The sequence below is a fragment of the Ovis canadensis genome, chromosome 11 (assembly GCF_042477335.2).
Source record: "Ovis canadensis isolate MfBH-ARS-UI-01 breed Bighorn chromosome 11, ARS-UI_OviCan_v2, whole genome shotgun sequence".
NCBI lineage: Eukaryota > Metazoa > Chordata > Mammalia > Artiodactyla > Bovidae > Ovis > Ovis canadensis.
This window is the reverse complement of record NC_091255.1, coordinates 53,868,623-53,893,141: the sequence shown is the minus strand read 5'-3', so window position 1 is coordinate 53,893,141 and position 24,519 is coordinate 53,868,623. Positions and strand designations below refer to the sequence as shown.

The following is a 24,519-nucleotide window of genomic DNA, read 5'->3' as shown; positions in this document are numbered from 1 at the left end:
TATAAAATAAATACAAAAAATTATTATCATTTCTACATATATACTGTTTCTGAAATGTAATGTGAAAATCCCATTCATGATTGCCGAAAACCATAAATAGGAATCTTTAAGAAGAAATTTATATGATAAAAAGTACAAAACTTTATTGGGAGACATAAAAGCCTTAAATAGTTGGAGAGAGATATTTAGAACTGAATAAACATGTCAGTACCTCCTAAACTAATTTAGAGATTAAATCCAATTTCAGTCAAAACTTGGCTTTTTGTATGTTTTTAATTGGAGAACGTATTTTTACCCTAGTAGAAGGATTCTAATAATCATGGGGCAGGAAACGTGGTTGAAAGTAACCAAGACAGTTATAATAAAGGAGAAAAAGGTATGGAGAGAAAGAGCTTGCCCCAGCTGCTACTGTCCATAGTATAGGCTGAAAATACCTATCATATGTAAAACTATAAAGCCTGATAGAAATAGTGTCTTGATGAAGAAAGGATTATTGAGTCAGCAATTTTGGATCAGCCTAATATTTGAAGAATTACTTGGATTTTTAGTGTGTGTGTGCTCAGTCACTAAGTCATGTGCGACTCCTGTGACTCCATGGACTGTAGCCCGCCAGGCTCTGCTGTCCATGGGATTTTCCAAGCGAGAATATTGGAGTGGGTTGTCATGTCCTTCTCCAGGGAAGCTTCCCAACCCAGGGATCGAACCTGCATCTCTTGCATTGGCAGGCAGGTTCTTTACCACTGAACCACCTGGTTTGTATTATATATAAAAATTAAACTTCAGATAGATTAAGGAATTATACGTAAAGTAAAAATTTACAAGAGAATAAAATGTAGGTGACTACCAGTGTCTGTAATAAGGGAAGATTTTAAAGATAAAAGTAACAGAAAACATCATAAAAATAAAAATTGATAATGTTGGCTGCTTAAATAGTAAAAATACATTTTTGAAAACCCTTCCATTTACCAAATATATACCATGAGTGAAAGTTGTTCAGTCATGTCCAAGTCTTTGCTACCCCATGGACTATACAGTCCATGGAATTCTCTAGGCCAGAATACTGGAGTGGGTGGTCTTTCCCTTCTCCAGGGGATCTTCCTGACCCAGGAATCAAACCAGAGTCTCCTGCATTGCAGGTGGATTCTTTACCAACTGAGCTATCAAGGAAGCCAAAATATACCATAAGTAAAATTAAAAGCCAGATGGCAAATTGGGATAAAATATGTATAACAAATATAATAATACCCTTAATGTATAAAGAATTTTAATAAATTGATAAAAATTATTAAATCCCAACAGAAAAATGTACCGAGGACATGAACGAGTAATAAGAGAAAAGTTGACAATGGTAAAGAAATATATAAATGATTTTAAAAAGTACCAACCTCATCAATAATTAGACAAGTGCCAATTAAAAATGATTGAGAAATGCCATTATTCATCTGTCAATTTGGGAACTACTTTTTACTTGTGGAGATATATCAAGATAGGCAGTGTTATATACTGTGGTAGGATTATTATAAAATGATAAAACCTCTCTGGAAAAGATTTGCAAGCCTATTTCAAGAGCATTAAAATACTCAACACACCTTTTAACAATTTGCCTTCATGAAGTATTGTCAAAGATTTCAATATAAAAATGTTCATTGCAACAGCTTTTATAACACTAAAAACTTAGAAATTGCTAAGTCTTTGACAGTAAAGAATTAATGTGGAATAGCGGAATTAAATTATGAAACCAATCATAGCGATGAAATATTATGGGACATGAAAAATTATAATGTATAGCTGTATACATTGTAATATAAAAATTACAATGTATACTTATAGGCATGGGAAAGAGCTTAAAATACTGATATCTGAACTGAAAAAAGGAATGCAAACTTTTATGTAGTACCAAATTAATATCAGTTATATCTTGCTAGTTGATTTTGGATGATGGTGATTTCTTTACTTTTTTTGGTATTTTTCCAATTTTTTATAGTGATCATGTATTTTGCAAGTTGAACCAAAAATAATAAATTTAGATTTTTTAAAAAGAAACAGTTAATGTTCAAGCAAATGAAAGATGTAATGAGTTTCCAATTTTTTAATTAAGATAAATTTAAAACAAATCTGAAGAATGTTAATAGCATTTATCTTTAAGTGATATGTTGATAATTTATTTTTAACTTATTTCTACTTGTTTTATAACTTTTGCTCAGTTAACATCTAATACTTTCATAATCAAAATTTTGTCTATTAAAAAAAATGATATCCTTACCAGAGGTTTAGTGAATACCAGTCATATCTAATCTTGAATCTCGTTGTGGCCATCATTGATTTTGTCCATGAGTTGTTATATTTAGGTTATGTTTATTTTCACCTGTTTGTTTTACTAATCCCTAATGGTTTTTCTTTTTTAAAAAAAGTCTATACAGTGCACTTCTGCCTTTGGTTCCTGACAAGAGAGTTAATTACTTAAATATAAATTGCTAGAAGGTTCGTGATAATGTAACCTAATCAATGTTGGCATTTAAAAGTATCTGCATCTATTAGAAGTTCAAAATATATAAACCGATTTCTTTTTCATTATGACTTTATATCCAACAAAATAAAACAGAAATCACGATGTAGAGGAAACAGCACCTGCTTGACTGTGTTCTTTTGATAAATTGGGTGGCTCAGAGGTTAAAGTGTCTGCCTGGAATTTAGGAGACCAGGGTTCGATCCCTGGGTCGGGAAGATCCCCTGGAGAAGGAAATGGCACCCCACTCCAGTACTCTTGCCTAGAGAATCCCACGGAGGGAGGAGCCTGGTAGGCTACAGTCCATGGAGTTGCAAAGAGTTGGACACGACTGAGCGACTTCACTTTCACTTTCACTTTTCTCACTTTATTGTTCAGAAGAAGCAGTCTCTTTTCATGTGATATAACCGAGTATGAATCAAGTCCAGTACCTTCTCCCATTTGTCCAATTTCCAGTCCACCTCTGAGTGGAGTTCCTCTTTAGCTATATACTATGATAAACATTAAACCTACTGCTTTGGGGGCTATCTTCTCACCAAAACTCAGGGAAAATGGGAAGGAGTTGAAATTCATGGAATTAAGAAATGTTTGAGAGTTCTTTCAAAGAGTGAGGTAAGAAATGTGTGTGAATGAATAGTTAGTTATGATGGATATTCACTTATATCAGTATATAGTGTATGTTTTCATTTTATTTCTGTTAAATATGAGATCTGGAATGCCTTTTCATTTTGCAGAATTCTTAGACTGCAGTTCCACCTTTGAGAGGGCAGCAGCCATGATTATACTTGCTATATTTATTGGTCAAATGGAGTGAAAGCTTTGTTTTGCTTTCTTGATTACCTTGTTTGATAATATATTCAAATTATGACCTTTAATGTAATTTCTTCCCTTACTAGCTTGGTGCTAACAGTGGTTTGCACATCATCATCTTTGATGAAATTGATGCCATCTGCAAGCAGAGAGGGAGCATGGCTGGTAGCACAGGGGTTCATGACACTGTTGTCAACCAGCTGCTGTCCAAAATTGATGGTGTAGAGCAACTGAACAACATCTTAGTCATTGGTATGTTTGCTTGATTAAAAAAAAAAGTACTGTGCTTTCAAAAATATTAGATACGCAGGTTCTAAATTCAGATTTGTGTAGCTTGTAATTTTATATGTAATTTTTGAGTGTAATTTTTATATGTAATTACATATAAAATGTATATGCAATTTTATACAAACATTTTGGCCAGTGTTGCCAAATTAGAATCAAGTGATATTGAAGAATTTCATTGTTTTAATGTCTAGCCACAATATACAAACTCTGGGTAAACTCTAGGCAAACTTGGGCAAACTCTGGGAGATAGTGAGGGACAGAGAAGCCTGGCGTGATGCAGCACATGGGATCATAGAGAGTCGGACGCAGCTTAGCGACTGAACAATAACAAGTCCCAAGAAGACAAATGAAAGATGAGTTCTAGTGACTCATGGCTTTAAACTTGTAGTTAACAGATGAAAAAGGCAGCGCTGTGTGAGTGGTGGCTTTCACATTGGCTTCTGTAGGCCTCCAAGGGTCCTCAGAGGTTCTTCAGGTTCTCTGCAGGCCAGGGCAGATCATGTATCCCTATTATAACTTATTTTTAACTGCCCTATATACTGAAGTTCTTCTTAAGATGACTTTGAAAACAAAACACAAATTATGCTATTTATGAAGATTGGAAACCTTTTGCCTACAAAAAAGGGAAGGGATCTTGAAGTGAGATAGATGTTCACATTGCCCCTCTCTCACTTTGACAGCTTACCTACCCCATTTGAACCTAATGTTTTCTTTTTAAATATTTGATGCTTTCACTACATTTATATTCCACTGGTGTGTACAGTAGTGAAATACTAAGGCAAAGTCCCCAGATATTTTTCTTAGCTTAAGAACAAATGATATTTTTGAAAATCATTGCTTTTCTATTTGACTTTTATAAAATTGTCCTCTTAGCTTGTCAGGGAAATTCTTGCAACTATTCTTACATATGCTAAAAGGGTATTTTATCTTATTTTTGAATTCTGATCATTTGTGTATTGTTTTAACACCTGTGCTCAGGAATGACCAACAGACCAGATCTGATCGATGAGGCTCTCCTTCGACCTGGAAGACTGGAAGTTAAAATGGAGATAGGTAAATAGCTCTGTCACCGATTGGGGTAGGGGGCTGTAATTAGAGTTCATTAGCAGGAGCAAAGTCATATACCTTAATATTTTTTAGAGAAGTTGTATATCATGAAAAGCAGATATTTATATACTTGGGTGGCTATAAGAAAAGCATTAGGATTATAATTATCTATTTTATTTCCGATGTTATCAGGCTTACCAGATGAGAAGGGCCGATTACAGATCCTTCACATCCACACAGCAAGGATGAGAGGGCATCAGTTACTCTCTGCTGACGTAGACATTAAAGAACTGGCCGCAGAGACCAAGAACTTCAGCGGCGCTGAGCTGGAGGGTCTGGTGCGAGCAGCGCAGTCCACTGCTATGAACAGGCACATAAAGGTCAGTAAAATCCGCTGCCAGATAGGAGTCTACAGCCCTGTATGTCCTGCGCTAGTATTCTTCCTCTTTTCTTTCAAGCCTTCCAAGGGCTAAACTAATACTGACTGACCTTCGATGGAGAACAGACATGATGAAAGGTATTAGTTAATTGTCAACTGCTACGTCTTCAGAGCAGTTGGAAAAAAAGATAATGGTAGCACCTGCCCCGTGGAAACTACTGACCCATTTAACTTAGGTTGCCCCCATTTGATGCACGTATGTGAAGATGGTGATTTTGAAGAATTGTTTAAAAACTTGTGCTATGTTGACTTGTAACATGTCATAGGAAGTTGGATGTCCTACATGCTGGAATTATGGGGGCTGCTTCATTAAGTCAACATATTAAATACCTGCTTGCTGTTTTCAAAGTATTAAGACACAAAGGTAATGAAGCACAATCTCTTCCCACAAAGAATAGACAGGGAAATGGATGTGTTTGCAAATTAATACAATAATGTTATTGATGCTTTAGGAGAAATACATACAAAGGATACTTTTATTTTGGTAAATGAAGCTTGATAAAGTGCATTTGATCCTTTGTCATCCCTTCTCAGGTTTTACTTATCACCTGTAGTTTGATGACTCCCAGATTTATGTCTCATCTTTTAAAAGTATATTTCTCCCACTTTCAGTTTTATACCTGGATGTTTTATCAGGTCTCAGATTTAATATTCCAAAACCAAATTCACTTTTTTTTTTTTTTTTTACTACTTTCCTTCCAGCTCCTACTTCCCTATTTATCCCAATTCCCTAGGCTTAGAATTCCAAGATTATCTTTGATTTCTACCACTCTGCTGTGTCCTGCCTCAAGTTATTTGACAGATTTTGTCTGTTCTACCTTGACAGTATCTTTCAGATCTCATTGCACCACTGATCTTCTGTTTGATTAATCTTCCTGTTTCATAGCATTCTACTCTTCAGAACCTTTCAGCGACTAACCATGATCTACAGAACAAAGAACAGATGTCTTAGCCTGGTCTTTAAGGTCCTTTTAGACATGACCTTAAATTGGCCCTTCTTGGTGTGTTCTCAGTTATTCTTCATGCACTTCAGCCAAGCTGAAATATTTACCAGTCATCAGATATTAATGTATTTTACTACTTCTCTGATGTTGCTTTTTTTTTATGCTTTACTGAGAATCTTTACCCTCTGTGTTGCTTAGCTTTTCTTTCTTTCTTTTTTGACTGTGCCACAAAGCATATGGAATCTTAGTTCCCTGACCAGAAATCGAACCCACACCCCCTGCATTGGAAGCACAGAGTCTTAACCTCTGGACTGCCAGGGAAGTCCCTACTTACCTTTTTGATACCTGACTCATGTACCACCACTTTCTTCAAAAAATTTTCTGATTCTCCCTTTCAAGGATGATGTGTTCTCTTCCTTCTTGAACTAGTAATGTATCAGGAATTCCCTGGTGGTCCAGGACCATGGCCCAGGTTCAGTCCCTGGTTGGAGAGCTGAGATCCAGTAAGCCCATGACACGGCCATGGGGCTTTTTTTTTTTTCTCAATATTAATAGTAATGTATCATTTATGATACCTTCTGTTGACCTTTAGTCAATGGATTTATTTAGCCTACTCTATTCCAGACACTGTGCTAAGGGTTATTCCGCCCATTTCCTCCCCTTGAGCAGCTCACAGTCTAATCCTCCACATACTGTAATAGAAAGTACATGCAAGGTAAGAAAGTGAAAAGGTGTCAGGTGTGGTCAGCTTGTCAAGTGAGAGGAGCTTTCATAGAGGAATTTCTGGGTGAACGTGTTTCCTGGTGGGACCAGGCATTTTAGGCAGAAAGAACAACATACGCAGAGGATCAGAGATACAACAGCGTGGTGTGTTAAGGATAATTCAGTATTGCTCCAGCATAAAAGGTGGGGAAGGGGAGGTAGAGACGTGGTGGGGGATAAGTCAGGAGGCTAACGCAGGGGATGGAGCACAAAGAACCTTTTATATTGTGCTCAGAAGTATGGACTCCTTTTCTGTGAGTAGTGCTAAGTCACTGAAGAGTTTTAAGAATAGCAGTGGCATAGTGTTAAAACATAAGCTCACTCTGGCAGCTGGGTTGAGTGGAGTGTTTAGGGGAGTAAAGTTGGCGACATGAGACAAGAGAGGGGAACTTGTGTAACAATTCACGCAGGAAATAATAAAAGCCTAACAGGTTGAGTATGTTTTGTTTGGATATACCCTAGCAATGGTTTTAAACCAAGGGTCGGTAAACTATGGTCCATGGGCCATATCCGGCCAACTGTCAGTTTTTAGAAATAAAGTTTTTGGGAACACAGACCCACCTGTTCATTTGTGTGTTTTCTGTAGCTGCTTTCATGCTGCAATGGCAGAATTAAGTATCTGCAACAGAAACTACATGGCCCACAAAGCCTAAAATATTTACTGTCTAGCCCTTCATGGAAAGTTTGTCAACCCTTGTTCTAGGCTTGAAGTCCTTATCTTATTCATTTCTGAATCTCTCACAGTATCTAGGTCTTGATACTGAGAATATGGTAGCTGCTTAGTAAATATTTTTTATATTAGTAAATATGTATTCTGAATCAAACTCTATCCATAAATCATAATTCCCTTGCGTAACATAATTGACTTTATTCTCACTCAAGGATGCCATAATGCAAGGGTCCCCCACGCCCTGGGCCAGGGACTGGTACCAGCTCATGGTCCATTAGGAACTGGGCCACAGAGCAGGAGGTGCTCAAGGGAGCGAAGCTCTACCTGTCATTCCCTGTCGCTCACATGACCACCTGAACCCTCCCCCATTGGTGGAAAAATTGTCCTCTACAAAAGCAGTCCCTGGTGTCAGAAAGATTGGGGACGACTGCCGTAATGGAAGAGGCCACTTTAGACAAGGTGTTAAACGTCTTTAAAATCCTGGAGACCCTGTGGCAAGGATAGTAGTACTACTACTTTAAAAAACAAAGCAAAAGACCCCAAGAATGCCAAAGGACTGGATAGTGTGGGAAATAAGTGCTGGAGCCTTTATAGGTGGATCTACTCATTTCATTCATCCATTTGTCCTCCTTGCTGTAAGAAATCTTAGGAGAAGTGCTAAAGTGACGGTGACTTCAAGAGAAATTATATACATGTTGTGGACACTGCTCCCCGCTATACTGATCTTTCACCTAAGTCCACCATCAGTGCTTCTTGATACTATAATCCACAATTATGAGTTTACTAGTTATCAGATTTTTCATATGCATTAGCTACTGGATTTTTATCTTATTTAGTCATTTGTCATTTTTGTCACGATAACCTTATCCCCAAATGTCTCTAAAGCCGCTCTTAAGAAACGTGCTTTCTTCCAATGTGTATTGGATTTATTTACACACAAGGCAATGAGGAATGGTGGGATGGTGACAGGTTTTGTAGTCAGAAGGTGTGGTTATGTGTTACAGCTCTTTCTACTTTTTTGTTTCTGATTTGCCAAGAGGAAATAACTACCTATTTCATCAAGTTGTTGTGAAAATAAAATCAAATACTGTTTGTGAAAGTGCCTTACAGACTATATAAATGTTTGTTGTTATTTCCATTTTTGTTATTATGGCTACTTTGAGAATATGTATATATTTGAGAATATATAATATATGTCCTTTTCCATATCTGAGTTTTTAAAAATTTTTGTTAACTATTTGTAGTTATAATATTTCTAATTTAAAGCTAAAATGTTTAACCACCACTGTACAGAATATATTATCCTTTAGATTTGCAAGTAAGAAGTAGTACAGATAGTGGACATTATTTCCCTCACTTTTTCCATGTGGTTAAATTATCTTTAAACTTAGGTGACGCATATAGCCTTGTGAGCAACACTTTTTGTACCAAACAGCGTTTGATTATTTTCAGTATCTGTGGAATATCCAATGCAAAGGACTTCATAGGTACTTCAGGAAAGGGAGAGATGTGTAAGACACTAACCTCAGAAAAGAAAGAGTACTATTTGCTCTCTTTTCTGCGTTTAAAAAAAACTGCACTGCCCAGGTCTTTAAATGTTGTTTTCCCAGCAGGACTCTTCTTAGTTGAACAAAAAGCACACGGTTTTAGTATTCTCATTGCTGTATATATTCAGAGCTTTATTAGTAGTAATTGACGAATAAGTACTTAATTTGAAACTTAATGACTTACAGTTGGTGTAGAACTTACGCACGACATTCATCTGTTTATTATGACGTTCTTCCTTTGTATTATAAAAAGCCGTTGAGAATTTCCTGGCTATCCAGTTGGTTACGACTCAGTGCCTTCACTGCCAGGGCCTGGGTTCAGTCCCTAGCTGGGGAACTAAGATCCTGTTAACTGCATGGCGTGGCCAAATGAATAAATAAATAAAGCCATTACTAGTGTTATATTGCTTCTTTTTCAAAAGAATTAGACTTGACAAAGTCAGATGGAATAAACTAAATGAGTCTTCCCTGTTAACCTGTTTTTTTCATGTTCTCTGAAACAAGTGGAAAATCCAGTCACAAACGCCTGATGTTCATGTCATTTATACTTAGATCCATGTTTGTGGTCACCTAAAATTCATGTGACATTTGGTTGTTTTTAGCTGAAAGGAATTTCTGCTTCAGGTAGAGAAGATTCATAACCCAAATTTCTTCTGTGCTAATCTGTTATAAGGAAATAAATTCAGGACACACGTGCACTTTATAAAGGAATCAAAAGTGATTTATGTTTATAGAATTTCAATAAAATTATTTTTTATTTTCTGTAGAATTTTGATTGATTAAGGTCATTCTACCCTTAATTTAAGAAGAATGATAAGAACTTTGAAAGGTCAGATTTAAAAGGTTATTAAATTTAAGGGTGACCACTGGATATTTGCTAGTGTTGAAATACAAGTTTATTAGTTTCTGCAGGAATAAGCTGAAAGATGGTGCCTCTTCTATATTGATTAGCTGTTATAAATAAAATGCAGAAAAGATTGATCTAATTCAGACAAGTGAGAAAAGTTTTTCTGAATGAATAAAAATTCAGAATTGTAGATTTTTTTAATTTTTTAAATTTTTGAAAAAATAGTAAAAGTTAACCAAGAGAAGTCCTTAAGAAACTTATTTTAATGAATAGGTAGAAAAAGTTTATAACTGTAATATTGCTTACTTACAATTAGGTAACTTGTAAAATTCATGGAGGCCTGAAAACAACCTGTTCTAAAATAACTGTCCCTCAACCATCTTGATTCACCTTAGTTCACTGAGTGAGTCCTTTCTTAATAGTAAAAATATGAGTTTTACACTTGTTGCAGTCCTAGAATCTCTTATTTTTCAGCAAATGCCAAAAAATAGACAAGATTTTCCTTGCATATGGCTATGTTTCTGTCATTTTAATGCAGGTTCACTCTAAGAGGAAATCATAATAGTATTTCATAACACTGTTATGAAAACACTTGCCCATGTCTCCCTATGTACACACGAGAATCATTTTCTGGGGTAATGATAACCAGGTAGATTTTTGAAGACATGGTTACATTGTCTCCTAGTTTCTAGTGTTTATTTCTGTTCCTTTTACAAGTGAACTGTTTTTGTCTCTCAGAAAGGTTCTAGAAATTTCTCTTCACCTTTGATGCTCTGATAGCTTACAATAGTGTGTCTAGACAGGTGTAAGTTTCTTCCTGTTTACCCTGATTACTCATTGAAACCTTTAAACTGCTAAGATATACCTTTCTTCAGCTAGGGACTTTTTTTTCTTCTTTTACTGTTTTTTTTTTCTCTCTCTCTATTCTTTCTCTCCACTCCTTCCTCTGAGACTTGTCTTAGATTAGGAAGTTAAAACTGCCAGATTCATGTTCCCTGCTTTTGAACCTTTCTCTCTCACTTTCTGTGATTTCATGGGATTGGGGGCAGGAAGGAAGATAAAGAAGTGTATTTTGTTTGCCGTCTTGTTCCAGTTTTCTGACAGTTCTTTCTATCCCATAAGGCTGAGATTTTATAAAATGTCTGTCGTTTTGTCTCAGCAGTCAGTTTCTAAGGCACGTGACTTATATTTTATAATAATCTTTAGAAGGTTGATATTGCTTAACATAGTTTGGTTTTATACTCAGATTTTTTGAAGATAGGTTTAAAAAAAAAACCCATAGTACCATTTTAAAAATTAGACTCACTTGCCTTGTGCTATTGGGAGTGAGCCCAGGCACATTAAAAAGTGTGTTGGTATCTCATTCACTCATCAGGTGCAGGCAGCTCCAAGTGCTGATAAAGGCCTTGACACTTCTCCAGACGTCTGTTCTATGTAGGAGCTCCAGGTGCAGTGAGCAGAGTATTTGGAACTGGCACACAGAGTCATGAGCACAAAGTATGAGTAAAAACCAAAGTCGTAGGTCCTTGGTCTCCTAAGATAATGGTTCACAAACCTGGTTGAGCATCAGAACCACCTGTGCACTTTATAAAAATATGAATTCCTGTACCCTCTTCTGGACCTGTTAAGTCAAAATCCTACAGGTTTGAACTGGGCACGTGTGTGTGTGTGTGTGTGTGTGTGAATATCATTCTGATAGGCAGGTTTGAACTGGGCACGTGTGTGTGTGTGTGTGTGTGAATATCATTCTGATAGGCAGCCAAGGATGAGAACCACCTTCTTAGAGACCCCCTCTTTATATTTTCTTCTCCTCGTGCCTCATTTTGGGGGAAAAAATGGCTATCTGATGCTTTTCAGTATAGATGTGTCATAATCCACTTAACTGGTACCCTCTCCATGGACTTTTAATGTACTTCCTGTCTTCTGCTCTTAGAGATTGCTGTAGTAGATCTCCTGGTGCATACGACTTTGTGCACATTTGTGAGTATATTCATGGGATAAACACCTAGAAGTGGAATCGTTCAGGCGAAGGACATATATATGTTTGTGAATTTGTTCTTTATGTTTTTTATTGTGTGGAAATAGGCCTTTTAAATCCTCAGGGGATATATTCTTAGGCTGAAAACATTATTTAATCTTGGAAGTCCTTTACACTTTGTTTTCGTTTCTCATTAGGCCAGTACTAAAGTGGAAGTGGACATGGAGAAAGCAGAGAGCCTGCAGGTGACAAGAGGGGACTTCCTTGCTTCTTTGGAAAATGATATCAAACCAGTGAGTACAAATATCAAGTGATGCGTAAGTCAAAAAATAACAAATCAGGAGAAAAATAAGTGCTGTTTTACCCCATATTTTGGAAGATTATATCATGTGTAGTTTTTTTAAAAAACGTAAAATCTCAATAGTGTAACTGTCCAGTATAAGAAACATCTGTTCAGTAACTCTGTGCTGGGCTCTGTTGCTCAGTCGTGTCTGACTCTTTGCAACCCCTTGGACCCATGGATTGTAGCCTGCCAGGCTCCTCTGTCCCTGGGGATTCTCCAGACAAGAATACTGGAGTGGGTTGCCATGCCCTCCTCCAGGGGACCTTCCCAACCCAGAGATCGAACCCAGGTCTGCCACATTGCAGGCGGATTCTTTACCGTCTGAGCCACCAGGGAAGCCAAGACTTACTGAAATATTTCTCATGATAGGGAGCTCACCATCCTATAAGTCAGGCCATTCAATTTTGAGACTTTCTAACAGTTAGTTCTTAAATTGCTTTGAACTAGTTTTTCAGTAGTTCTTTATATGTCTGAAGCTATAGAAACCTAAATTCATCCTTCATATGTAGTTACTGACATTTAAAATTAACCCTCATCTCTTTCATAACTTTCCCCAACTTCTTCTAGGGCATTCCTTTCTCTTGCTCAATATCTCTAGTTCCTCTCACTACTCTCGTTTCTGAAACTTTTAATTATGCTCAGTGCTCTTTTTAAAAAAGGTCAATTTTCTTAAAATATGCTTAAAACTCAACAGTCATAGTTGGAGTTATAGTTGGAGCATATATTATAAGCTACATTAACCTGTTTCTTGTAAAACAACCACTCATATTTGAGTAACTATATTAGTACAAAAATAAATTGTAGAAAGGCCTCTTAAAAATGTGTGTATGCCTTTTTCTTTCTTAAATGGACCTTGGGTGCACGGAATTAGATTCATCTTAATCTTTAATTGATGACATACAGTCATTAGTCTACAATGTATAAAATAAAATGTAGTATATATTAATCTTCTGAGACTTTCTGTTTTGTTACATTTTATTATCAGGAATCATCTGTATGATTCTCTGTGCTATATTTAATTTATTTTCATTGCTGAATAATATTCCACTGTGCGGCTGCCATAGTTTGTCTATTTTCCTGTCAATGGACAGTTGGAATATTACCAGTTTTTTGTTATTTCAAACAGGTGCTGCTAAGGCATCCTTGAGTGAGTTTCTCCTAGATATATATTTAGGAATAAAATTGCTGGGTTTGGGGGAATATGAATGTCCAACCTTGAACTAGGAATTTCAAAATGTTTTCCCAGTGGTCAAACCAATAAACACTTCCTCCAGTAATGTAAAGAAAAGTGAAAGTTGCTCAGTCGTGTCTGATTCTTTGCAACCCCATGAACTATACAGTCCATGGAATTCTCCAGGCAAGAATACTAGAGTGGGGAGCCATTCCCTTCTCCAGGGGATCTTCCCAACCCAAGGATCAAACTCAGGTCTCCTGCATTACATGCCAGTTCTTTACCAGCTGAGCCACAAGGGAAGCCCGCAGTAATGTAAAAGAGATCCTGTTCTCTGCATCCTGTACAGCAGTTGGTATTGTCAGACTGAATTTTTGCCATTCAGTTAGATATAAAAATTGGAGAAGGAAATGGCAACCCACTGCAGTACTCTTGCGTGGAAAATCCCATGGATGGAGAGCTACATTCCATGGGGTTGCAGAGTTGGACGCAACTGAGCAACTTCACTTCCGCTTTCACTATTCTTTCTAGATATAAAAATGGGATCTCATTTTTGTCTCAATTTGCATTTCACTGATTACCTATGAATTAATTATTTCTTCATATGTTTGTCAGACATGTGAGAATCTTCTGATAGGCTGTTCATGTCTTTTGCCTATTTTTCTGTTGTTTGTTTTTATTTGATTTGTATAAATTCTTCATACATTCTTGACAATGATTATTTGTTGCACTTATCTCCTTTAAAGACAGAAATTAACTTGTTTTAGCCCTGTCTGCTTTTTTTTTTATGACTGTTGTGACTTTTAAATATAAAATACTTTGAGCAGTGGAAATGGTTTAATATTTTGCTGTTGTTGTTTATAATAGTTACCAAAAATATTAGAGCCCTGCATAACCAAACTATCTTAAAATTTTTTAAAGCAAGTAATTTGGCTATAAGGAAGAGGCAATTATGACAACTTAGTTAAGTAAGCAGTAACTTACTTTTATTTATTCCAGGAGTCTGGGGGATAAAATGAAAAATGAATGACAGGATAAGTAAGGATGACTGTATATGTTATGTAATAGTTTAAGAGGGTCACTGTTTTCTGGTTCAGGTATCTTAACACTGCCATGAGGCTTGGAAGTATATATCTGGGGTTCAGTTCAGTTCAGTCACTCAGTCGTGTCTGACTCTGCGACCCCATGAATCACAGCACGCCAGGCCTCCCTGTCCATCACCAACTCCCGAAGTTCACTCAAACTCACGTCCGTCGAGTCTGTGATGCCATCCAGCCATCTCATCCTCGTTCGTCCCCTTTTCCTCCTGCCCCCAATCCTTCCCAGCAACAGAGTCTTTTCCAGTGAGTCAACTCTTCGCACAAGGTGGCCAAAGTACTGGAGTTTCAGCTTTAGCATCATTCCTTCCAAAGAACACCCAGGACTGATCTCCTTTAGAATGGACTGGTTGGATCTCCTTGCAGTCCAAGGGACTCTCAAGAGTCTTCTCCAACATCACAGTTCAAAAGCATCAATTCTCTGGCGTTCAGCTTTCTTCACAGTCCAACTCTCACATCCATACATGACCATTGGAAAAACCATAGCCTTGACTAGACGGACCTTTTTTGGCAAAGTAATGTCTCTGCTTTTGAATATGCTATCTAGGTTGGTCATAACTTTTCTTCCAAGGAGCAAGCATCTTTTAATTTCATGGCTGCAGTCACCATGTGCAGTGATTTTGGAGCCCCACAAAATAAATTCTGTCACTGTTTCCACTGTTTCCTCATCTATTTCTCATGAAGTGATAGGACCAGATACCATGATTTTAGTTTTCTGAATATTGAGCTTTAAGCCAACTTTTTCACTCTCCTCTTTCACTTTCATCAAGAGGCTCTGTAGTTCTTCTTTGCTCTGTGCCTTAAGTGTGGTGTCATCCACATATCTGAGGTTATTGATACTTCTCCTGACAATCTTTTTTTTTTTCCTCCTGGCAGTCTTGATTCCAGCTTGTGTTTCTTCCAGCCCAGTGTTTCTCATGATGTACTCTGCATATAAGTTAAATAAGCAGGGTGACAATGTACAGCCTTGATATACTCCTTTTCCTATTTGGAACCAGTCTGTTGTTCCATGTCCAGTTCTAACTGTTGCTTCCTGACCTGTATACAGATGTCTCAAGAGGCAGGTCAGGTGGTCTGGTATTCCCAACTCTTTAAGAATTTTCCACAGTTTATTGTGATCCACACAGTTAAAGGCTTTGGTGTAGTCAATAAAGCAGAAAGATGTTTTTCTGGAACTCTCTTGCTTTATCAATGATCCAGCGGATGTTGGCAATTTGATCTCTGGTTTCTCTGTGTTTTCTAAATCCAGCTTGAACACTTGGAAATTCACAGTTCACATACTGTTGAAGCCTGGCTTGGAGAATTTTGAGCATTACTTTACTAGCGTGTGAGATGAGTGCAATTTGTGTGGTAGTTGAGCATTCTTTGGCATTGCCTTTCTTTGGGATTGGAATGAAACTGACCTCTTCCAGTCCTGTGGCCACTGCTGAGTCTTCCAAATTTGCTGGCATATTGAGTGCCACACTTTCACAGCATCATCTTTTAGGATTTGAAATAGCTCAACTGGAATTCCATCACTTCCACTGACTTTGTTCATAGTGACGCTTTCTAAGGCCCACTTGACTTCACATTCCAGGATGTCTGGCTCTAGGTGAGTGATCACACCACTGTGATTATCTGGGTCATGAAGCTCTTTTTTTTACAGTTCTTCTGTGTATTCTTGCCACCTCTTCTTAATATCTTCTGCTTCTGTTAGATCCAGACCATTTCTGTCCTTTATCAAGCCCATCTTTGCATGAAATGTTCGCTTGGTATCTCTGAGTTTCTTGAAGAGATCTCTAGTCTTTCCCACTCTATTGTTTTCCTCTGTTTCTTTGCACTGATCACTGAGGAAGGCTTTCTTATCTCTCCTTGCTATTCTTTGGAACTCTTCAAAATGGGTATATCTTTCCTTTTCTCCTTTGCCTTTCACTTCCCTTCTTTTCACAGCTGTTGTAAGACCTTCTCAGACAACCATTTTGCCTTTTGCATTTCTCTTTTGGGGGGATGGTCTTGATCCCTGTCTCCTGTACAATGTCACAAACCTCCATCCATAGTTCTTCAGGTACTCTGTCTGTCAGATCTAATCCCTTGAATCTATTTGTCACTTCCACTGTATAATCGTAAGGGATTTGATTTAGGTCATACTTGAATGGTCTAGCGGTTTTCCCCACTTTCTTCAATTTCAGTCTGAATTTGGCAATAAGGAGTTCATGATCTGAGCCACCGTCAGCTCCCAGTCTTGTTTTTGCTGACTGTATCAAGCTTCTCCATCTTTGGCTGCAAAGAATATAATCAATCTGATTTCTCTATTGACCATCTGGTGATGTCCATGTATAGACTCTTGTGTTGTTGGAAAAAGGTGTTTGCTGTGACCAGTGCATTCTGTTGGCAAAACTCTATTAGTCTTTGCCCTGCTTCGTTCTGTACTCCAAGGCCAAATTTGCCTGTTATTCCATGTATTTCTTGACTTCCTGCTTTTGCATTCCAGTCCCCTATAATTAAAAGGACATCTTTTTGGGTGTTAGTTCTAGAAGGTCTTGTAGGTCTTCATAGAACTGTTCAGCTTCAGCTTCTTCAGCGTTACTGGTCAGGGCATAGACTTGGATTACTGTGATACTGAATGGTTTGCCTTGGAAATGAACAGAGATCATTCAGTCTTTTTTGAGATTGCATCCAGGCACTGCATTTTGGACTCTTGTGGACTGTGATGGCTACTCCATTTCTTCTAAGGGATTCTTGCCCACAGTAGTAGATATAATGGTCATCTGAATTAAGTTCACCCATTCCAGTCCATTTTAGTTCACTGATTCCTAAAATGCTGGCATTCATTCTTGCCATCTCCTGTTTGACCACTTCTAATTTGCCTTGATTCATGGACCTAACATTCCAGGTTTCTCTGCAATACTGCTCTTTATAGCATCAGATTTTGCTTCTATCACCAGTCATATCAACAACTGGGTGTCGTTTTTGCTTTGGCTCCGTCTCTTCAGTCTTTCTGGAGTTATGTCTCCACTGATCTCCAGTAGCATATTGGGCATCTACCAACCTGAGGAGTTCATCTTTCAGTGTCCCATCTTTTTGCCTTTTCATACTGTTCATGGGATTCTCAAGGAAAGAACACTGAAATGGTTTGCCATTCCCATCTCCAGTGGACCACATTTTGTCAGAACTCACCACCATGACCCGTCTGTCTTGGGTGGACCTACACAGCATGGGTCATAGTTTCATCAAGTTAGACCAGAGTCAGCTATATATATACTTAAATCCCCTCCCTCTTGGACTTCCCTCATACCCACCCCCTCCATCCCACCCATCTCGGTCATCACAGAGCCCCAATACAATTTCATATTTCCATTTTAATTCCTGACACCTACAGTCAGTGTTAGGATAGTATCTCTGTGTGCTGAGTCAACCATTTTCATTTTCTAAATCCATATTCTCCCTTTTTCCCTGTGTTCTTAACAGAAACAGCCCATGTCCTCCCTATATAAACAAGCACCTTGGAACATACCCTATCTCAGAGATTGATAGGGCTTGGGCTCTCATAGAATCTGAGCCTAGAATCTATTTTTTATTCCATTAACTCATATAAAAGCAGTTTTTTCCCCTAATTGGGTAAAAAGTTAAGTGAGAAGTTATAAAACAGTTTTGGGTTTGTTTGTTTTTTTGTTTTTTTTTTTTTTTTTGCTTTTCAGGGTTTTTATATTAATATGGGATATTGTTACAGCACTAGCATGTAGGAATTATTACTCATCCTTTATATGTTTAAATATTTAAGTCTTAATACTAATGCTGAAAATGCATTAAACTCTCCTTTTCCTTCATAGGCATTTGGCACAAACCAAGAGGATTATGCAAGTTACATTATGAATGGTATCATCAAATGGGGTGATCCAGTTACTCGAGTTCTAGAAGACGGGGAACTTCTGGTTCAACAGACTAAAAACAGTGACCGCACACCATTGGTCAGCGTCCTCTTGGAAGGTGAGAAAAAGTGATGAGATGGCATCAAAATTTTTTGTTGTTTTTTTTTAAAAGCACTTACACAAAACCATTTAGCACATTCCAGGAAACTGAATTTTCAGTTCTAAACTTGTTCATGATCTGAAAATCGCAATCCATTCTGTGTTCCAATATTGTGCACAAATTTAAATTTCTTGGAGTAGAATGTTACTGATGATTGATAGCAACTCATTTTCTTATAGGACGGTATCTAAGTTTCCATGTTACTTAGTAGACTCTTATGATTCAACATAGTACTCAAAACAGTTAAATAAATATTCACTGAGTACTTACTATGTTTTAGGCATTGAATTGGTTGTGGGAGACACAAAGACATTCACAGGGATCAGTTTGGTCATGAAAAAGGCCTAATTACCATGTTTGTGTGTAAGGGTATATGAATGCAAGTTATCTTGCCCGGAAGTGGTCAAAGAAACTGTTCAGTGTAGACTTTGACGGATCAGTGAGGATTTTACCAAGTAGACAAAAAAGGAAGGGCATTCTATTCTCCAGTTATTTTTTATAGTTATTAGTAGAACAACAGAAAAGTTCAGTGAGTCCACATGACACCAGATCTAGTTCTTTCCAAAGGTCTGAGGGTGAGGGCTCCCAGAGAAACACATTAAGCCAAGACCTGGAGGATGGGGAGAGGCTGGCTGGGCAGAGTAACTGGGGACAGTGTTCCAAGCAGAGGGACCAGCGTATGAAAAAGCCCAGGGTTGGAAGGAGACTGAGACAGAGAGGGAGACTGGCTAAAACATGAGACTGAAGAAGTAGACAGGAGCCAGTCGTGCAAAGCCTAGTAGACCGTGTTAATGATTTAGACTCTTACCTGAGGGGCAATGGGAGCCATTTGTAGGGTTTTTAGCACTGAAGTGACATGATCAGATTTGTATTTTCAAAACATCATGACCACTTTGTGATAGAGAGTGGATTGGAGTGGTGAAAATATTAATATGCGGGAAAGACCAGTGGTAAGAAGCAGTTGCAGTGGTCTTAATGAGAGCTGATCATGGTTTGAAGCTACATAGTAGTAGAAGAAATGGAGTCATGTAGACTATTTTGAGGAATATTTAGGAGGTAGAATAAAAGAGACTTTATAATAATTATTGATCAAGTATTAAGCATAATGAAGCTAACATTCTTTGAACTCTTTTAACTGTGTGCCAGTCACTCTCCTAGCACTTTACACATACCTTCTCATTTAAACCCACTTCAGTCCTTCAAGGGTAGATGCTGCTGTATCTGTATTTTGTAGATGAGGAAGTTGAAGCTTAGAAATAGTAGCTAGATTGAATATGGAGAGAGGTGTCAAACATGATCCCCAGGTTTGTGTTATTCAGGGCTGGTGAATGATGTTGTTTACTAAGAGTGGGAGCTCTAGTAGAGAAGTTCATTTCAGAAACAAAGATCACGAGTTCATTTCTAGACACATAAGTTCAAGGTTCCTATAGGATGATGGAGCTTCTCTGGTGGCTCAGCAGTTCCATCTGCAGTGCAGGAGACGTGGACTCAATCCCTTTGTCGGGAAGATCCCCTGGAGAAGGAAATGGCAACCAACTCCAGTATTTTTGCCTGCGATATCCCATAGACAGAGGAGCCTGGCAGGCTGCAGCCCATGGGGTCGAGAGAGTTGGACATGACTTAGTGACTAAACAACAAATATCTTCCTTAAACACCCTGAGTCACTGAATCAGTTCTATTCTATGGGATAATTGAATGGAAAATGTTGAGTAGCCCATTGGATATGTAGGTCTATGCTCAGAAGACAAGTTTAGCTAGCAGTATACATTCATGAGTTGTCAGTGTGTAGACTGTTGTTCAATCCATGGGAGTGGATGAAGTCACTTAGAGAAAGGGAAGGTTGAGAAGGAAGAGGGGTCTGGGACTGATCTCTGAGGGTGTCAATGTTGAAGGACTAAGTAAAGCAGGAAGAGTTGACAAAGGAGATTGAGCAAGAATAACCAGAGAGTTAAGAGAAGGAAAAGAGAACATGCTGTCACAGAAGCCAAGAAAGGTATTTAAAGAAAGGAGAGAGCTGTCAATTGTATCAAATACTCCTAAAAGACCAACGGATTACAAGGTTGGATTTGGTGAGATCGAGGTCATCGGTGGCCCTGATGGGAGCCTGTGCCGTGAAATGGGAATGGAAGCCATGAGGGAGGTTGGTTTGAGGATGTTTGGAAGGTGAGTGAAGGCAGCTGGAGTAGGTGATTGTTTAGGGAGGTTCCGTTTTGAAGGGACCAGGCAGAGTAGTGTTGAAAGTAGTGAAGTCAGAGAGTCTTTTTTATTAAACTGTCAGTAGCCTAGAGCATGTTTAAATGCTGTTGGAAAGGCACCAGGGAAGAGGGGGAGGTGAAACATAGGGGGAGAGGGTACAATTGATAATGTCAGATTTCTGAGAAGACGGGAAAGAATAATTGACCGGTTTAGGGGTGGGAGAGGGGCACATCTTTTATTACACAGAAGGGAAGGAGGAGTTGTCTAAATACAGGTGAGTTTATAGATTTGGTTGCCTTCAGGGGAAGACCTGAGTCTTTAGTTTTCTAGCCTGATGGCTCAGCAATAAAGAATCTGCCTGCAGTGCAGAAGACTGGGTTTGATCCCTGGGTGGAGAAGAGCCCTTGGAGAAGGGCATGACAACCCACTCCATTATTCTTGCCTAGAGAATCCCATGGACAGAGGAGCTTGGCAGGCTTCAGTTCATAGGATCGCAGAGTTGGACACGCCTGAAGCAACTGAGCAGGGGCAATTTTCCCTGCCCCTAATATCATCTCCTAAGAAGATTGTTGTGGTGTTTTTTTTTGGTTAGACAAATGATTTGATAGAACTAATACGTACTGATATGCATTTGAATGCATTCTCTCTCTTTTTTTTAAAAGAAGCAAAACCCTTGCATTTTGTATATTTAGCCAGAAGCTTGAAAGATTAAGGTTATGTGACAAAGAAGGAATATATTTCATCATACTTTTGAGAAATGCTAATCAGTTTGTTTAGCTAATAAGGGAAAACATGTCTGCCGTGAAATTGTGTCGGGAAATGTTAATGAGCAGCTGGTTGAGGCCTCAGTACTTTGTGGATAAAAGTTTAAACTTGTTTGGTTCTCCTTTGCTTAGGTTGGCTTTTTGCCCCTGACTTGCTCCTGTCGTTATGCAGGCCCTCCTCACAGTGGGAAGACAGCTTTAGCTGCTAGGATTGCAGAGGAATCCAACTTCCCCTTCATCAAGATCTGTTCTCCTGATAAGATGATTGGCTTTTCTGAGACAGCCAAGTGTCAGGCCATGAAGAAGGTATCGAGATTTTTACTTTCATTTTGACTTCCTACCTTTCAGATGTACGGGGGTATGTGTGTGTGTATACATACACATGTACATATATATTTATCTTTGCACATGTATATATGTAGACACACACACACACGTGTATATATATATAAGCCATAACAGTTATGTTCTTCTCAAGTGAAATTATCAGCAGAATTTAGGGGGAGGGAAACAGTGACTTTTAGATATAGTATTTAACTTTGTAATGTATTTTTATTAAAGTACCTTTATCTTCCAGATTACGCTTTACTTAGTATGTGTTAGGATTATTTTTCATTTCTTAAGTTTGTATCAACTGAAAGGTCTGAGTTAAGTGTGTTTGAGTAGAGTGGAGCAAATTCATTTAGGATTTTTTAAGTTCTCTCGTCAATCTGCAAAATCAGACTGGGGTCAGTTAAATTGACTATATTGTTTGGGAAAGAACAAAGTTATATCATTGGAAAGATATTCTCAAAACCCCTACAGAAAGATGGTGATGTCTTAGATAATAATCAGCGTCCGCTCGGCAGACCTCGGGCTAGTGGTCCTCTCTCTGCATTTCTCCAAGTACCATTTGTCACCTTCTTAGCATGGCTGCTTTGAACCACCGGTGAAAATTACAACAATATAGACTAGGATCCTAGCGCTGAAAGACCTCTCAGATCATCTGGTTCATTGCTTTTACATTCAAGCAAGTACCATTTAAGGCATCTAGGATAGTAGGTGGTTGCTCATTAAAAACAAAAACAACTGAAATCAGTGCTGAACACTCTTAATGCTGTTTCACCTCACTTGGTTTTCACTGATATTCTGATTTTGCATACTCCCAGACTGAAGAAAGGTTAGTATTTATATACCTAGTTGAAGTATTTCTTTTACTTAAACTCTTTTTTTCCATGCTTGATTTTTTTATAGATAAGAACTGACTATAAGTTAAAAGTTAAAGAGATGTGAGAAAGCCAGGGCCTTCCCTGGTAGCTCAGCTGGTAAAGAATCTGCCTGCCAGAGTAAGGGAAGAGAATCTTGAGAGTGGGACTGCTACCCAGTAAAGACAGCTCAGGTGTGCTTTTACCTTGTTCTTAGGCCCTCGCTTTATACAGATGTAGGATAGAATTACCTGTTTCTTTAGGGAAGAGATTGAAGAGGAAAATACATCTTTTCAAAAGCAAATTCCCCAAAAATGTAAGTTTGAGAAGTTAGTCTCATATTTGGCCAGCAGCAGAAAATCATTTGTGTTGACTGCTTGAAATGGATGGGGGAGGCAGAGCTTGGAGCAGGATTCCAGCCCTGCACACTGAATCGTCGAGATAAATATTCTGCATAGGGTCATTAAAACTGAGTGTGAAAGTGAGGGAAATGTTGTTGCCTGACACGAAAAGAACTTAAATATCATAAGACACACTACTGGTATCTGAGATGAAACCAGTAGTATCTATTGTTTCTGGGAAGACCTGGACAGAATCTCTAGGACCAGTAACCTCCCTCATGTAGATGGGGTTGCTGTTCTTTTTGTTTTTTGTATTTTTTATAATGTTTCCCTCTAAAGGGAACCCTTAAACCATTTCTTTTGGTGAAAAATTTAAACAGCCCTTGGACTCCATAGCCACTGAACCTCCCATTTAATTGAACAGCTGATTCTGTTTGTATTTTCCTAACTCCATCTATCTCTTATGGTAAAGCGTCTGTCTACAATGCAGGAGACCTGGGTTCGAGCCCTGGGTTGGGAAGATCCCCTGGAGAAGGAAATGGCAATCCACTCCAGGACTATTGCCTGGAAAACCCCATGGACAGAGGAGCCTGGTAGACTACAGTCCATGGGGTCACAAAGAGTCTGACACAACTGAGCGACTTCACTACTAAAAGTAGTCTTCGGTGCAGATGGTAATTTACTCCATTGCTTTTCACCAGCTGCCAGATTCTACCTCAGATGTACTCTGAGATGTGGGTGGATGGTCCTAGTCTTTTCTATAAAGTTTTTTTTTAAGTATTTTAGGCTCCTGCACATCAAAGCAGCTTTGTAAGTGTGAGATATTATCATTTTTATTATTTCAGTCTCTTGCAAATTGACTTGAGGGGGGAAGGTAATATGTGCTGATTTTAGAGGCTTAAATGGTTAAATTAATGACTTAATAACTTATGATTTAATCTTTAAATTGTTGCAGCCTTTCAAGGTAAGGTTTCAGATGAATGGAAGGCTAAGGAGTATAAAAATGTGTCTATACCAGCTTACTTAAAATCATTTGGATTCATGATTCACTGTCTGGATCAGCTGTATACTCTTAAAGTTGCAAAAAATATTTCTGTTTCAGCAGTATAGTAAATTCATATTGAGACTTTTTGGGTTTTCCTTGGAGAAAAATATTATTCTCTGTGACTAAAGAACAGAATGGAGAAAAGAATGAAGCAGAGGTGTCTTAGAAATTTATTAGAAATACTGCAGAATCTTTCCCTGCAAATAGTTTTCACATTGTTGCCTAATGATAGCTTGACAAAAGCCTGAGGGCTCAGACCCATCTAAAGGTGCTCGGTCTTCCAGTTTGCTTTTGAAAATGAAATATAAATGCCATTCTTTAGACGTTCTAGTCTACCTCCGACCATTGTTCTCTTCCCTTCATTTTTTTTTTTTATTTAGTGTGAAAATGGAAAGCTGGTGTCTTTCTTTTTTCCCCAAAGCACGAATAATTTTTAATTTTTTTTATCATTTTGGAGAAGACGGTTCTTTCCTTTTAGGTACATCCTTCCCACGCCCAAACTGTAGCTTTTCCCAATTTCAAAAATAATTTA

The 24,519-nt window shown here is 38.1% G+C and overlaps 1 protein-coding gene across 1 annotated transcript in view; it reads left to right on the top strand.

The window, feature by feature from the left end:
• Positions 1 to 24,519, top strand: part of NSF (N-ethylmaleimide sensitive factor, vesicle fusing ATPase) — a 149,174-nt gene that overhangs the window by 89,368 nt on the left and 35,287 nt on the right. Inside the window, exons 10-15 of the mRNA XM_069543694.1 lie at positions 3,403 to 3,568; positions 4,583 to 4,657; positions 4,844 to 5,031; positions 12,036 to 12,131; positions 18,259 to 18,415; positions 21,590 to 21,723. Coding sequence (XP_069399795.1) covers positions 3,403 to 3,568; positions 4,583 to 4,657; positions 4,844 to 5,031; positions 12,036 to 12,131; positions 18,259 to 18,415; positions 21,590 to 21,723 — 816 coding nt within the window. The remainder of the gene's footprint in view (positions 1 to 3,402; positions 3,569 to 4,582; positions 4,658 to 4,843; positions 5,032 to 12,035; positions 12,132 to 18,258; positions 18,416 to 21,589; positions 21,724 to 24,519) is intronic.